This window comes from Saccostrea cucullata, unplaced genomic scaffold, assembly GCF_032062105.1.
Source record: "Saccostrea cucullata isolate Sc308-1 unplaced genomic scaffold, CSIRO_AGI_Scuc_v1 ctg52, whole genome shotgun sequence".
Lineage (NCBI taxonomy): Eukaryota > Metazoa > Mollusca > Bivalvia > Ostreida > Ostreidae > Saccostrea > Saccostrea cuccullata.
This window is the reverse complement of record NW_026931531.1, coordinates 78,733-92,500: the sequence shown is the minus strand read 5'-3', so window position 1 is coordinate 92,500 and position 13,768 is coordinate 78,733. Positions and strand designations below refer to the sequence as shown.

General features: G+C 35.6%; 1 protein-coding gene across 1 annotated transcript in view; it reads left to right on the top strand.

Annotated features, from left to right (window-relative positions):
- LOC134232875 (probable ATP-dependent RNA helicase DDX43) overlaps positions 1-11,471 on the top strand; it is a 20,702-nt gene extending 9,231 nt beyond the window's left edge. Inside the window, exons 15-20 of the mRNA XM_062714849.1 lie at positions 1-57; positions 195-260; positions 1,006-1,113; positions 1,295-1,369; positions 10,565-10,652; positions 10,973-11,471. The exon at positions 1-57 is cut by the window's left edge and continues 14 nt beyond it. Of these exons, the coding sequence (XP_062570833.1) occupies positions 1-57; positions 195-260; positions 1,006-1,113; positions 1,295-1,369; positions 10,565-10,652; positions 10,973-11,131 (553 nt within the window). The 3' untranslated portion in view covers positions 11,132-11,471. The remainder of the gene's footprint in view (positions 58-194; positions 261-1,005; positions 1,114-1,294; positions 1,370-10,564; positions 10,653-10,972) is intronic.
- The last annotated feature ends 2,297 nt before the right edge of the window (positions 11,472-13,768 follow it).

Sequence of the window (13,768 nt, the reverse complement as noted above, 5' to 3'; positions counted from 1 at the left end):
ATTGGAGGAAATGGAAGAGGAGGACAAGGTTCTGGTTTTTGTGGGAAAAAAATTAACGTAAGTTAAATTTGTTTCTTTTTTTTACTTAAATTTTTGTTTTTGAAAGCATTTAAACAAAGTATTTAAAAGTTCTTTGAAGTGAGAGCTTTTTAAGTGAGCTTTCCCAAGTTAATAAAATGTTGTTTCTATTTCAGGGCTGATGACCTGTCCAGTGATTTATCTCTGAAGATGATCAACTGTCAGTGTATTCATGGAGACAGGTAAGGAAGGTTTTACACTTCATAAAGATGTGCAGCTGTATTTATAGATTAGAAAAGCCAAATTGATGTCCCAAGGCATCAGCAGATCATAGCCAGGTGTTCCATTGGATCTCAATATAAAACAATTTTACATCAGTATAAAACAACTGTTGCCGCCTACAGAAGTGGTGATGTACACAGTATTTACTGAGGCTCATCTCCTAAACTGTGACATGACATGGGTGTGTAATTCCAAGAATCAAAAGCCACTAAATGAATGTTCTTTGATACTATATACCTTATAGCGGGTTATTTTAGCGGGGTGCTAATTTTAGCTTGTTTTGGCATTTTGATCGGAGGCCGCTAAAACTTTAATCGCTAAAATAGTCTGTACTCTTCTTAATGTTCATCTGCAAAGAGCTGAAACTTTGTGTTCGCTAAAATAAATTACGCCAAAATTATTGGCATACCTTTGAGCAGGCAAAACGCTAAATTTTACACCCGCCAAAAAAACCCGCTATACGGTATTATCTAAGGAAATTATAGCGACACAACTGTATCCTTTGCTATGAGCTGCGTTTCACAATCATCTTGTAACATTGTATCATATTTCTGTTACATACACTTACAATACTTCATAGTTAAGACAAAAATTTTAAATATTGAATTTGCAAAAGATATGAAACTACAAGTTCTTTATATAATTGTCTTTCTGTTGAACTAAGTTAAGAAAAATAATATCATTTGTGATTTACCTGATGAATAGAGAACAGTGTGACAGAGAGCAGGCTTTAGAGGATTTTAAGCTGGGACACACTAGGATTCTTGTAGCTACTGATGTCGCTTCCAGGGGGCTGGACGTTAAAGACATTACGTAAGTCAAAATTTATACTTACCTTCACTGTACCAATTTTTACCATTTTGTCACAAAAACATAGGCCTCTTTAGTACAATTAACTTTATTAATCTAAATAATATAATCAAATATTACAGAGATACCCACCAACCTAAATGTTCAACTGTTGTAATGTATATTTGTGTTTATGTTTTGACAGACATGTTTTTAATTACGATTTTCCTCGGAACATGGAGGAGTACGTTCATAGAGTCGGTAGGACTGGCAGGGCAGGGTAAGTGATGTCACTTAACATACATATGTACAATGTAAGTGCTAATTGATCACTGTAAATTCAATACAAATTACATGAAGATGCTTCCAAATAAATGATAATTTTGCAGTAAAATAGATAAATGAAGGGATCTAATATGGAAGCAAATGTATAAAATTTATGATTTTGGAGATGGAGAGGGATACATAAATACATGTATATAACGAATTTCCTGACCATTTCATTTTTTTACATACAATTTTTACATGTAGCTTGTTTAAGATTATATAACGGGGGTACTTTAAGTGTGAATTGTGATAGAAGAAAAACACCGCTTTTTCCTCATGTTTGTGATATTTAGGAGAAATTCAGAGAAATACACTGTGATAAGGAGTTTTTATTTATACACTTAATAGAGTACAGACAATCCTTATAATGTAGGATTGATCTATCATTCACCGTCATTTTTAGTATCTCTTTCAAAGAATTACCTCCTACTTACATGTATATAGTATTTTAGCGTAAATTTCCTCTGCTTCTATTTATATATAAGTAGTTTTAATAAGTGTCAAGAACTACAACAACTAGAATAGCTTTAAAAAAATTCAATTTTTGCCTTAAAAATTGGATACATATAAAGCTTAAAGTTAATTATTTCTTACTAATCTTACCATATATTATACGCCTGTCTTAAGACGGGACGTATTATGTTATAGGCTTCGTGTCCGTCCGTCTGTCTGTTAGCTTTTTCGTTTCCGGCTCATAACTTTAATACTATTAGGTCTAGGATTATCAAACTTTGTCATCTGATGCATCTTGGGTAGAAGGTGTGTCGCGCACAAAAAGTAGGTCGCTCTGACCTTTAATTAAGAAGATATAGCCAAATATGGAAAAATCCTTTCCGGCCCATAACTAGAAAACTGTAAGACTTACAATCATCAAACTTGGCTAGTTTATGCATCTTACGTAGAAGGTGTGTCGCGACCTATTTCAAGGTCACTGTGACCTTTAATTTAAGTGAAATTTTTTATGCGCCCGGATCGATAAATCCCGGGCGTATATTGTTTTTGTCCTGTCTGTTTGTCTGTCTGTCTGTTGTCAACTTTAACCTTCACCATAACTTTTGAACAATAAGAGATAGGGACTTCATATTTGGTATGCATACTCCACTAATAAAGTCCTTTCAAATGACATCAAGGTCAATGACCTTGTGACCTTGACTGACCTATATGCTAAAAATAGCTTTTTTCACTGTTTGTCATAACTTTTTAACCATAGGAGATAGGGACTTCATATTTGGTATGCATACTTCACTAATAAAGTCCTTTCAAACGACGACAAGGTCAATGATCTTGTGACCTTGACTGTGACCTATATGCTAAAAATAGCTTTTTACACTTTTTGCCATAACTTTTGAACCATAGGAGATAGGGACTTTATATTTGGGATGCATACTCCACCGATTAAGTTCTTTCAAACGACACCATGGTCAATGACCTTGTGACCTTGACTGTGACCAATATGCTAAAAATAGATTTTTTGAACTTTGTTGCCGCCGGGCGCATAGTGTTTCACAAACACATCTTGTTTTAAAAATGTGTCTTATTACTTTTCATTTTCACATCCCAAATAATGTAAGAGTATTGCACTGTCCTTATTAAAAAAGTGTTAAATCAAGAAAATACTTATTTTTTTAAGCATATACTTGACAGCAATCTATAACAAATATAATGTATGTTAGAGAAATCCTACCTCTCCCATGAGTGTAATTATCAAGCACTGGTCAAGAAGAATTTTGATAAAAGAAAATTGCATGTCAAATTAGAGAGAGATTAATGAGTTTAGTGTGAGGAGTTAACTGACAGCTAGAGCATCGGTGCTATCTATATCCCTTGAGTATTGGGCAAATGGTTAAGCCTGTTGGATAAAAAAAAACTCTTGCTGGCTAACCTAAGTTTTAAAATGAATTTGATGAAAAGTAATTAAAACTAATTTGATATTGCATAATAGATTAATCTGATATTATATAATATCATTAATTTAAAAACTAATTTTATGGGGTGTGGTGGAATCAGTATGTCCATATGAATTACATAAAAAAAACCTGTCGGACATTAAATCTCAACCAAAAAAAAAATCTTTGAATATTTTATATGTTTAAAAAAAAATTTTATGGTAGATAGTGCAGACCCATTCATCTCTTGGTAGTAATGAGTAGACAAGATTAATGAGTTCAGTGTAGAAAGGCTATCTGATCAAGCAGTCTTATCTGTATCCTTTGGGGATTAGACAGAAGAAATGCTGTTCAGTTTATAGCATATGTCATTTGATGGCCAGCCTTTTCTTTTCAAAATTAATTTGGTTTAGATTAAGGTGTTAAGACTAATTTGATATTGTTTAATATTATGGGCATTTGACAAGGTCTAACACAACCAGCATAGAAATCTATCAATGATGTAATATTTATAATACCCCCCCCCCCGCAAACGAAGTTTGGGGGGGTATATAGGAATCACCTTGTCCGTCTGTCCGTCTAGCTGTCTGTCCGTCCGTCCGTCTGTCTGTGCAATCATGTCTGGTCCATATCTTTCTTACAGAGGGACATTAGAATCTACTACTCCACACTAAGATTGCTCATGACCTAAGGGTGTGTCATGACCTTGACACAAGGTCATTCGGGAAGTTCAAGGTCACGAAGAAAAATTTCATAATTCGTGTCCGGTCCATATCTTTCTTATGGATAAACTTGGTAGGTTCTCATTTCACACAAAGATTGCCCATGACCCAAGGGTGTGTCATGACCTTGACCCAAGGTCATTTGGGAAAGTTCAAGGTCACTGGAAGAAAATTTTCATAAATCATGTTTGATACATATCTTTTATAGATAAACTTGGTAGGTTCTTATTTCACACAAAGATTGCCCATGACCCAAGGGTGTGTCATGACCTTGACCCAAGGTCATTTGGGGAAGTTCAAGGTCACTGGTAGAAAAATTTCATAATTTGTGTCCGGTCCATATCTTTCTTATGGATAACTTTGGTAGGTTTTTATTTCACACAAAGATTGCCCATGACCCAAGGGTGTGTCATGACCTTGACCCAAGGTCATTTGGGGAAGTTCAAGGTCACTGGAAGAAAAATTTCATAATTCGTGTCCGGTCCATATCTTTCTTATGGATAAACTTGGTAGGTTTTTATTTCACACAAAGATTGCCCATGACCCAAGGGTGTGTCATGACCTTGACCCAAGGTCAATTGGGGAAGTTCAAGGTCACTGGAAGAAAAATTTCATAATTCGTGTCCGGTCCATATCTTTCTTATGGATAAACTTGGTAGGTTCTCATTTCACTGAAAGATTGCCCATACCCAAGGGTGTGTCATGACCTTGACCCAAGGTTATTTGGGGAAGTTTAAGGTCACTGGAAGAAAAATTTCATAATTTGTTTTTGATACATATCTTTATTATGGAAAAACTTACTTCTGAAAAACCCAGCGGGGGGTATTTTGTCCCGTTTGGACAGTTCTAGTTATAATTAATGCCTACACAGGGGATGGATAAATATTTTCAGGAATGGAAAAATCATGGAAATCTTAGAATCAAGGTTGACCTGATTTTCTTGCACGCTAAACTGTTCAAGAAAATTGTAATTTTTTGACGGGCGTATCATGCTGTGGCGTGGCAATTTTTTAGCTCACCTGAGCCGAAGGCTCAAGTGAGCTTTTCTGATCACATTTTGTCCGTCGTCCGTCCGTCTGTCTGTCTGTCCGTCCGTCCGTCTGTAAACTTTTCACATTTTCGACTTCTTCTCAAGAACCACTGGGCCAATTTTGACCAAACTTGGTACAAAGCATCCTTGGGTAAAGGGAAATTTAAATTGTTAAAATGAAGGGACATATCCCCTCGCAAGGGGAGATAATCAAGAAAAGACAAAAATAGGGTGGGGTCATTAAAAAATCTTCTTCTCAAGAACCACTGGGCCAGTAAAGCTGAAACTTATGTGGAAGCATCCTGGGGTAGTGTAGATTCTAATTTGTTCAAATCATGACCCCCGGGGGAAGGGCGGGGCCACAATGGGGAATCAAAGTTTTACATAGAAATATATAGGAAAAATCTTTGAAAATCTTCTTCTCAAGAACCACTGGGCCAGAAAAGCTGAAACTTATATGGAAGCATCCTGGTATAGTGTAGATTCTAAATTGTTCAAATCATGACCCCCGGGGGAAGGGCAGGGCCACAATGGGGAATCAAAGTTTTACATAGAAATATATAGGAAAAATCTTTGAAAATCTTCTTCTCAAGAACCACTGGGCCAGAAAAGCTGAAACTTATGTGGAAGCATCCTGGTATAGTGTAGATTCTAAATTGTTCAAATCATGACCCCCAGGGGAAGGGCGGGGCCACAATGAGGGAATCCAAATTTTACATAGAAATATATAGGAAAAATCTTTGAAAATCTTCTTCTCAAGAACCACTGGGCCAGAAAAGCTGAAACTTATGTGAAAGCATCATGGTATAATGTAGATTCTAAATTTGTTCAAATAATGACACTCGGGGGAAGGGCGGGGCCACAATGGGGAATCAAAGTTTTATATAGAAATTAGTGTTGTCACGATGATCGATTTATAATCGATGATCGGTCGGAATGACTGTCGATTTTAGACAATCGATTGGAGATTTTAACAATCGATTAATCAGTATATTTCAGCACATATCTTTTTTACAGTTTTCTCACTTTTATTTCAAGAACAGGCTCTTGTTATCAAAGTATATATCTTTCAACAGTTGTCCTTTACTATTTTAGAATACATGTACTTAAAATCTGTTTAAAATAAATCAAAAGATAATGATTGCGCGATATTTGTATTTCTAAACTGAAGAATCTGATCTACTTGTTCAAATAAAATATATTAATTTTCAGTATTTGGGGGAATTCACCTGTCATTTCATACGGAATCACAAGGAATTTGCAATATTAAATGTCTTCTAACAATTTAAAAAAATTAATTCCATATCCATTTTAGATGATCATGTAAATTAAAACCTGATCTGTCAATGCTTACTTTTCCCAGGCCAAGTAATTCCTAATCATGCAAAAATCTGTATTACTGAAATCGTTAATCAAACTGCATATATACTGTTTTTAGCTCACCTGAGCCAAAGGCTCAAGTGAGCTTTTCTGATCAAAATCTGTCCGTTATCTGTTGTTGTCGTTGTCGTCGTCGTCGTTGTTGTCGTTGTTGTAAACTTTTCACATTTTCATCTTCTTCTCAAAAACCGCTGGGCCAATTTCAACCAAACTTGCTACAAAGTATCCTTGGGTAAAGGGGATTCAAGTTTGTTCAAATGAAGGGCCAAGCCCTTTTCCAAGGGGAGATAATTATGAATTAGAGAAAAATTAATGGCATTTTTAAAAAATCTTCTTCTCAAGAACCACTGGGCCAGGAAAGATGAGACTCGTGTGGAATCATCCTCAGGTAGTGTAGATTCAATTTTGTTCAAATCATGACCCCCAGGGTTAGGGTGGGGCCAAAATGGCCGATCAAAGTTTTACATAGGAATATATGGGGGAAAATCTTTAAAAATCTTCTTCTCAAGAACCACTGGGCCACGAAAGATGAAACTCATGTGGCATCATCCTCAGGTAGTGTAGATTCAAGTTTGTTCAAATCATGACCCCCAGGGGTAGGGTGGGGCCAAAATGGCCGTTCAAAGTTTTACATAGGAATATATAGGAAAAATCTTTAAAAATCTTCTTCTCCAGAACCACTGGGCCAGGAAAAAGTGAAACTCATGTGGCATCATCCTCAGGTAGTGTAGATTCAAATTTGTTCAAATCATGACCCCCGGGGGTAGGGTGGGGCCAAAATGGCCGATCAAAGTTTTACATAGGAATATATAGGAAAAATCTTTAAAAATCTTCTCCTCAAGAAAAACAAAGCCATAAATGATCATATTTATATGGAAGCATCCTCAGGTAGTGTAGATTCAAGTTTGTTCAAATCATGACCCCCAGGAGTAGGGTGGGGCCAAAATGGCCGATCAACATTTTACATGGGAATATATAGGAAAAATCTTTAAAAATCTTTTTCTCAAGAACCACTGGGCCAGGAAAGATGAAACTCATGTGGAATCATCCTCAGGTTGTGTAGATTCAAGTTTGTTCAAATCATGACCCCCAGGGGTAGGGTGGGGCCAAAATGGCTGATCGAAGTTTTACATAGGAATATATAGGAAAAATCTTCTCAAGAACCATTGAGACAGGAAAGATGAAACTCCTGTGGAATCATCCCCAGGTAGTGTAGATTCAAGTTTGTTCAAATCATGACCCCCGGGGGTAGGGTGGGGCCAAATGGCCAATAAAAGTTTTACATAGGAATATAAAGGGAAACCTTTTAAAATCTTCTTTTCAAGTACTTCAAAGCCATGCTTAGTGATATTTATAGGGAATCATCCTCAGGTGGTGTAGATCCTATTTTGTTCAAATCATGACCCCCTGGGGGTTAAAATTCAAGCCCCTCCCCCTCAGTAAACTTTCGTTCTTATCTGATTTGTGCTTTTTCCTAGCCAATTGCTCAGGTGAGCGATGTGGCCCCTGGGCCTCTTGTTAGAATTCCGATCTGTACAATGCACCTTTACTTACATTATTTAACAATAAAATTCTAATTTTTAGCTCTACTGGTCAGAGACCAGAAGAGCTTATGCGATAGTCATGCGTCCGTCGTCCGTCCGTCTGTCTGTCTGTCTGTAAACAATTTTTCAAAATGCTACTCCTCCTACAGTTTTGGTCCAATTTCAATATAACTTGACATACAAGTAGACTATACCAAGATACATAATTCTCTGCATCGGTTTTTAATTTCAATGAACGGTGTTGCCGTGGTAACTAAAAATAGAAATTTCTGTGAAATTCTTTCAAAATGCTACTCCTTCTACAGCTTTGTTCCGATTTAAATATAACTTGACACAAAGGTAAACTACACTTAGATACATAATTCTGTGCATCGGTTTTTGCTTTCGATGAACGGTGTTGCCGTGGTTACTAAAAATAGAAATTTCTTTGAAATCCTTTCAAAATGCTACTCCTCCTACAGTTTTGTTCTGATTTCAGTATAACTTGGCACACAAGTAGACTATACCAAGATACATAAATCTGTGCATTGGTTTTTGATTTCGATGATCGGTGTTGCCGTGGTTACTAAAAATAGAAATTTCTGTGAAATTCTTTCAAAATGCTACTCCTCCTACAGTTTTGTTTAGATTTCAATATAACTTGGCACACAGATAGATTACACCTAGATACATAATTCTGTGCATTGGTTTTTGATTTCGATGAACGGTGTTACCACGGTTACCAAAAATAGAATTTTTTGTGAAATTCCTTTAAAACGCTACTCCTTCTACAGTTTTGGTCTGATTTCAATATAACTTGGCACACAAGTAGACTACACTAAGATACATAGAATAGTGCACTTGTTTTTGATTTCGATGAACTGTGTTGCCGTGGTTACTAAAAATAGAAATTTCTGTGAAATTCTTTCAAAATGCTACTCCTCCTACAGTTTTGGTCCAATTTCAATATAACTTGGCACACAAATAGATAACACCTAGATACATAATTCTATGCATCAGTTTTTGATTTCGATGAACGGTGTTGCCGTTGTTACTAAAAATAGAAATTTCTTTGAAATTCTTTCAAAATGCTACTCCTCCTACAGTTTTGTTTAGATTTCAGTATAACTTGGCACACAAGTAAACTATACTAAGATACATAATTCTGTGCATCGCTTTTTGATTTCTATGAACGGTGTTGCCATGGTTACTAAAAATAGAAATTTCTATGAAATTCTTTCAAAACGGTACTCATCCTTCTGTCATGGTTTGATTTCAATATATCTTGGCACACAAGTAGACTACACAAAGAAACATAATACTGTGCATCGGTTTTTGATTTCGATGAACGGTGTTGCCGTGGTTACTAAAAATAGAAATTTCTGTGAAATTCTTTCAAAATGCTACTCCTCCTACAGTTTTGGTCTGATTTCAATATAACTTGGCACACAAATAGATAACACCTAGATACATAATTCTGTGCATCAGTTTTTGATTTCGATGAACGGTGTTGCTGTTGTTACTAAAAATAGAAATTTCTGTGAAATTCTTTTAAAATGCTACAGTTTTGTTCCGATTTCAATATAACTTGGCACACAAGTAGAGTACACTAAGATACATTATTCTGTGCATCGGTTTTTGATTTTGATGAATGGTGTTGCCATGGTTACTAAAAGTAGAAATTTCTGTGAAATTCTTTCAAAATGCTACTTCTCCTACAGTTTTGGTCCAATTTCAATATAACTTGGCACACAAGTAGACTATACTAAGATACATAAAATAGTGCATCGGTTTTTGATTTTGATGATTGGCAAGGATCATTTTTCTTTTTATTGCTGTTTTAAATTTTCAAGTCCCAACTGCTACATTTCTAATCCTTTGTTTTAAGTATAAACCAGTAGAGCTACAGTCTCGACAGAGACTTCTGGTTATAAATTCTAATGCCTATTTTATGCAAAGGGTTACCGATTCGATTATTGGCCGATGATCAGTCGGTTAGGGTCAACCGATGTTACCGATTAATCGATTCTGAGTTTCAACCGATTTGACAACACTGATAGAAATATATAGGAAAAATCTTTGAAAATTTTCTTCTCAAGAACCACTGGGCCAGAAAAAGTGAAGCTTATGTGGAAGCATTCTGGGGTAGTGTAAATTCTAAATTGTAGGAATCATGACCCCCGGGGGAAGGACGGGGCCATTATAGGGAATCAAAGTTTTACATAGAAATATATAGGAAAAATCTTTGAAAATCTTCTTCTCAGGAACCACTGGGCCAAAAAAGCTGAAACATATGTGCCCATGGAAGGATCATGGGGTAGTGTAGATTTCAAAATGTCTAAATTATGATCAGTGGGGTAGGGTGGGGATGCATTATGTATAATAAGGGTGAAATCTGGTAAAGAACAGAATGGTCAAAGCTTCTCAGGTGAGCGATGTGGCCCATGGGCCTCTTGTTATTTTAATAATGTGTGTAAAATAGTATATTGTAACTTTATTTACACAACATAATCTTCTAATAGCAAATGATCTTTGGTTTAATATTTATAGTGAAGGACCCTATTGATTGTGATTGTGTTACTGACTGGATAAACTTTATATTTTCAGTAAGACGGGTAAATCCATCTCTCTGTTGACGCGCTCAGACTGGAGGTCCGCCACTCACCTGATTGAGATACTGGAGGAGGCAAATCAGGTACAATAGATCACCAATTAATCCTGTCACCTTAGACATTTACTCTTAATTAGCGAGACAAAATTTTAAGAATTGTTGTTACTGGTTTATATAATCTTTAGGAATACTGATACATGAGTGATTTTGTGAGCACACTGTCTCATTTTATTACATGAAATTTAAGTTCTCACAAATAAAACTCATTCACAGTAAACAAGCCCGTACAGTATCGTGATAAGTTATCATGAAGGAAATGTAAGTGATAAACGTGCAAGTGTAGCTTTAACTTGATGATGCTCACGTTTGTTTAAGTCACAGATATTATCATTTAACATTGACAGATTGTGCCAGATGAGCTGGCTAGTATGGCAGAAAGATATGAAGCACACAAACAGAAACTGAATGAGGAGCGTGCCAATGGTATATTTCGTCCACGGGGCGGGGGAAGGGGGCGACGGAGGGAAGAGGGGGTATACCTCTGTATGGATGGTGTACCATGAAGTCACCAACAAACATCTAAGGAACCAGTGTGCAGAAAAGTATAAAAGTAACTGAGTCCATTGGTGCCAAATGATGTCTGTAAAGCCCGGCATCCATTACTTATGCCTAACAAATCTAAGTGCAATATTGTGTACTAATCTGAAATTGAAGTCATCACAAATGGACCATATTTTGTTATTTTTTTTAGTTTTGCTTAAGAAAATTGAGTACATGTGTCTCTTTTTTTATTTTCAGTGAAACATTCAGATAAATGTTTTTTTACCAATTATTAGTAAAAAATTTATACTTTGTTCACAGTTCATCCAGGGTATAAACATTAAATAAACTTAATCAAGAATTTATGACAGCTAGCTTTTTAGGTCACCTGAGTAACTCAGGTGACCTATTAGACCTATTGCTATCCGTTTTTGTCCGTCGTCGTCCGTCGTGTGTTAACATTTGAACATTTTCAGCTTCTTCTCTTAAACCATTGAACCAATTTCAACCAAATTTGGTATACAGCATCTATGGGTGAAGGGGAAAAAAGTTGTGAATTTCATGGTCCCTGCCCCCCTGGGGCCTGAGGGGTGGGGCCAAAACCACTAAAATTATTGCAGTCTTTAAAAATCTTCTTCTTTACTCCTGGACATCAAGCAGGCAAACTGTTGGCATGAATGTAATGAGCATTGAGTCCTCTACCAAAATTGTGAAATTCATAGCCCCAGGGTCAGGGGTTCTAGTGCTAGGGTGGGGCTATATAGATTATATAGTGAAAATGCATTATTTCTCAGAAAATCTTCTTCTCTACTCCTGGGTATTAAATAAACTAACTAAGCAAATAGTTATGATGAGCAAGAGTGCCTCTTCCAGATTTGTGAATTTTATGGCCCCAGGGTCAGGGGTTCTGGTGTTAAGGCGGGGCTCTATTGAATATAATGTAGTGAAAATGCATTTATTCTTTGAAAATCTTCTTCTCTGCTTCTGGGTATTAAACTAACTAAGCACATCGTTATGATGAGCAAGAGTGCTTCTTCTAAAATTGTGAATTTTATGGCCCCAGGGTCAGGAGTTCTGGTATTAGGGTAGGGCTCTGTTGATTATATAGTGAAAATGCATTATTCTTTGAAAATATTTTCATTTGCTTCTGGGTTTTATGCCAATGATCCAAGTATATATATTTATGATGAAGAGAGGTGCATCTAGCAAAGTGGTTTTTTATGCCCCCTGGCTCAATTTTAAATGGGGGGGGGGGGAAATAGTCCTGAATTAATGCTTTGAAATCAGCTCTTTGGTATTAATCAACCATTTTATGATAAAATTTGCAAAATTTTGAAATATGTGGCCCCTGGGTCAGTGGTTCCTTTGGGATGAGGTGCACAACTGGGTATAAAGCGGAAGTGCATTTTCTCTTTGTTACTCTGATCTACCTCTGGGTATTAAGTAAATAGAGTAAGCATGCTAAGTTAATAATTATGATAAGCAATGGTGTCTCTTTCAAAATTGTGAATTGTGAAATTCATGGCCTCTGGCTTAAAACACGAATCAAATTTAATTGTTTGAAAGTTGTTACACAATACTCAGGTGACCTCTAAGGCCCTTGGGCCTCTTGTATTTTATATTCTGTACCATAAAATGCATTTTTTTACTGCATGTGTAAGTAATAATCTTAAAACTGCTCAAGTTTCTTTATTATTCATATCATAAAATGGGGAATGTAAAATTACATTTAGGCAGTAGTTTAATAATGAATTTTAAAGTGAAATGGTTGTGAATTAATTCATAAAGTCATACAAAGCTTCTCTTCCGTTCTTGTGTTTACAATGCTCTTTTACAAAGAAATTATGCATATTTTAGTCCTATCTTCCTGTAGTCTAGCTTTCAGAATCTCTACTGAATCCAAGAGTTGCAGTTTAATCTTTTTTTTTATTTTAACATATCTTGTTTTTTGTATGGGACAAAATATTTGTATACAAGATTTATTGTAGGAAATTGTCATGATAGTTAAGTATAGTATGAAATCATGTCATACACAAGTGACTTTATGACTTTATACCTGTAACTCTAAAAGACAGCATGATCAACATTGTTGTATGTGTTTTGAATAAAGTTAATTTGGAGGAGTTCACTGAAGTTTTATCTTTCCTCTTACAGTAAAACATGGTTATAGTGAACGCATGTATATTGAATTCACAATTATAACAAAGTGTTTTCATTGCCTGTGGTTTTTAAAGCAGATTATATCTTTATGGAAATAACAAATTTTTTAATATTAAATCAGTATTTTTTATACCTGTGACATTGCTATAAATGTGTTTTAAATACTGTATTTCAGTTCCTCAGTAAAGAAAGAGGGGAAAAGAACAGGGAAAGTTTACAAGTCCAAATGGACTTCAAATTGAACACACTAGACTAAACCAGAAGTTTTTTGTTTTTTGTAATGTTATTTTCATTTGTTTATATCGTTTAAACACAATAAAATGTAAACAGGAAAAACAGATAGTATCTCCACCTTTTAAAAATATTCCCCCTTTATTGAAACTATTTAGCAAGATAATTATCCCTCAATGGATGGATTGTTTTTCAAGTACAGTGTATCTTCTTATCAAGTGCTAAATGATTTACGAGTTCAATTTTACTTACACCATTGATACTTGGCT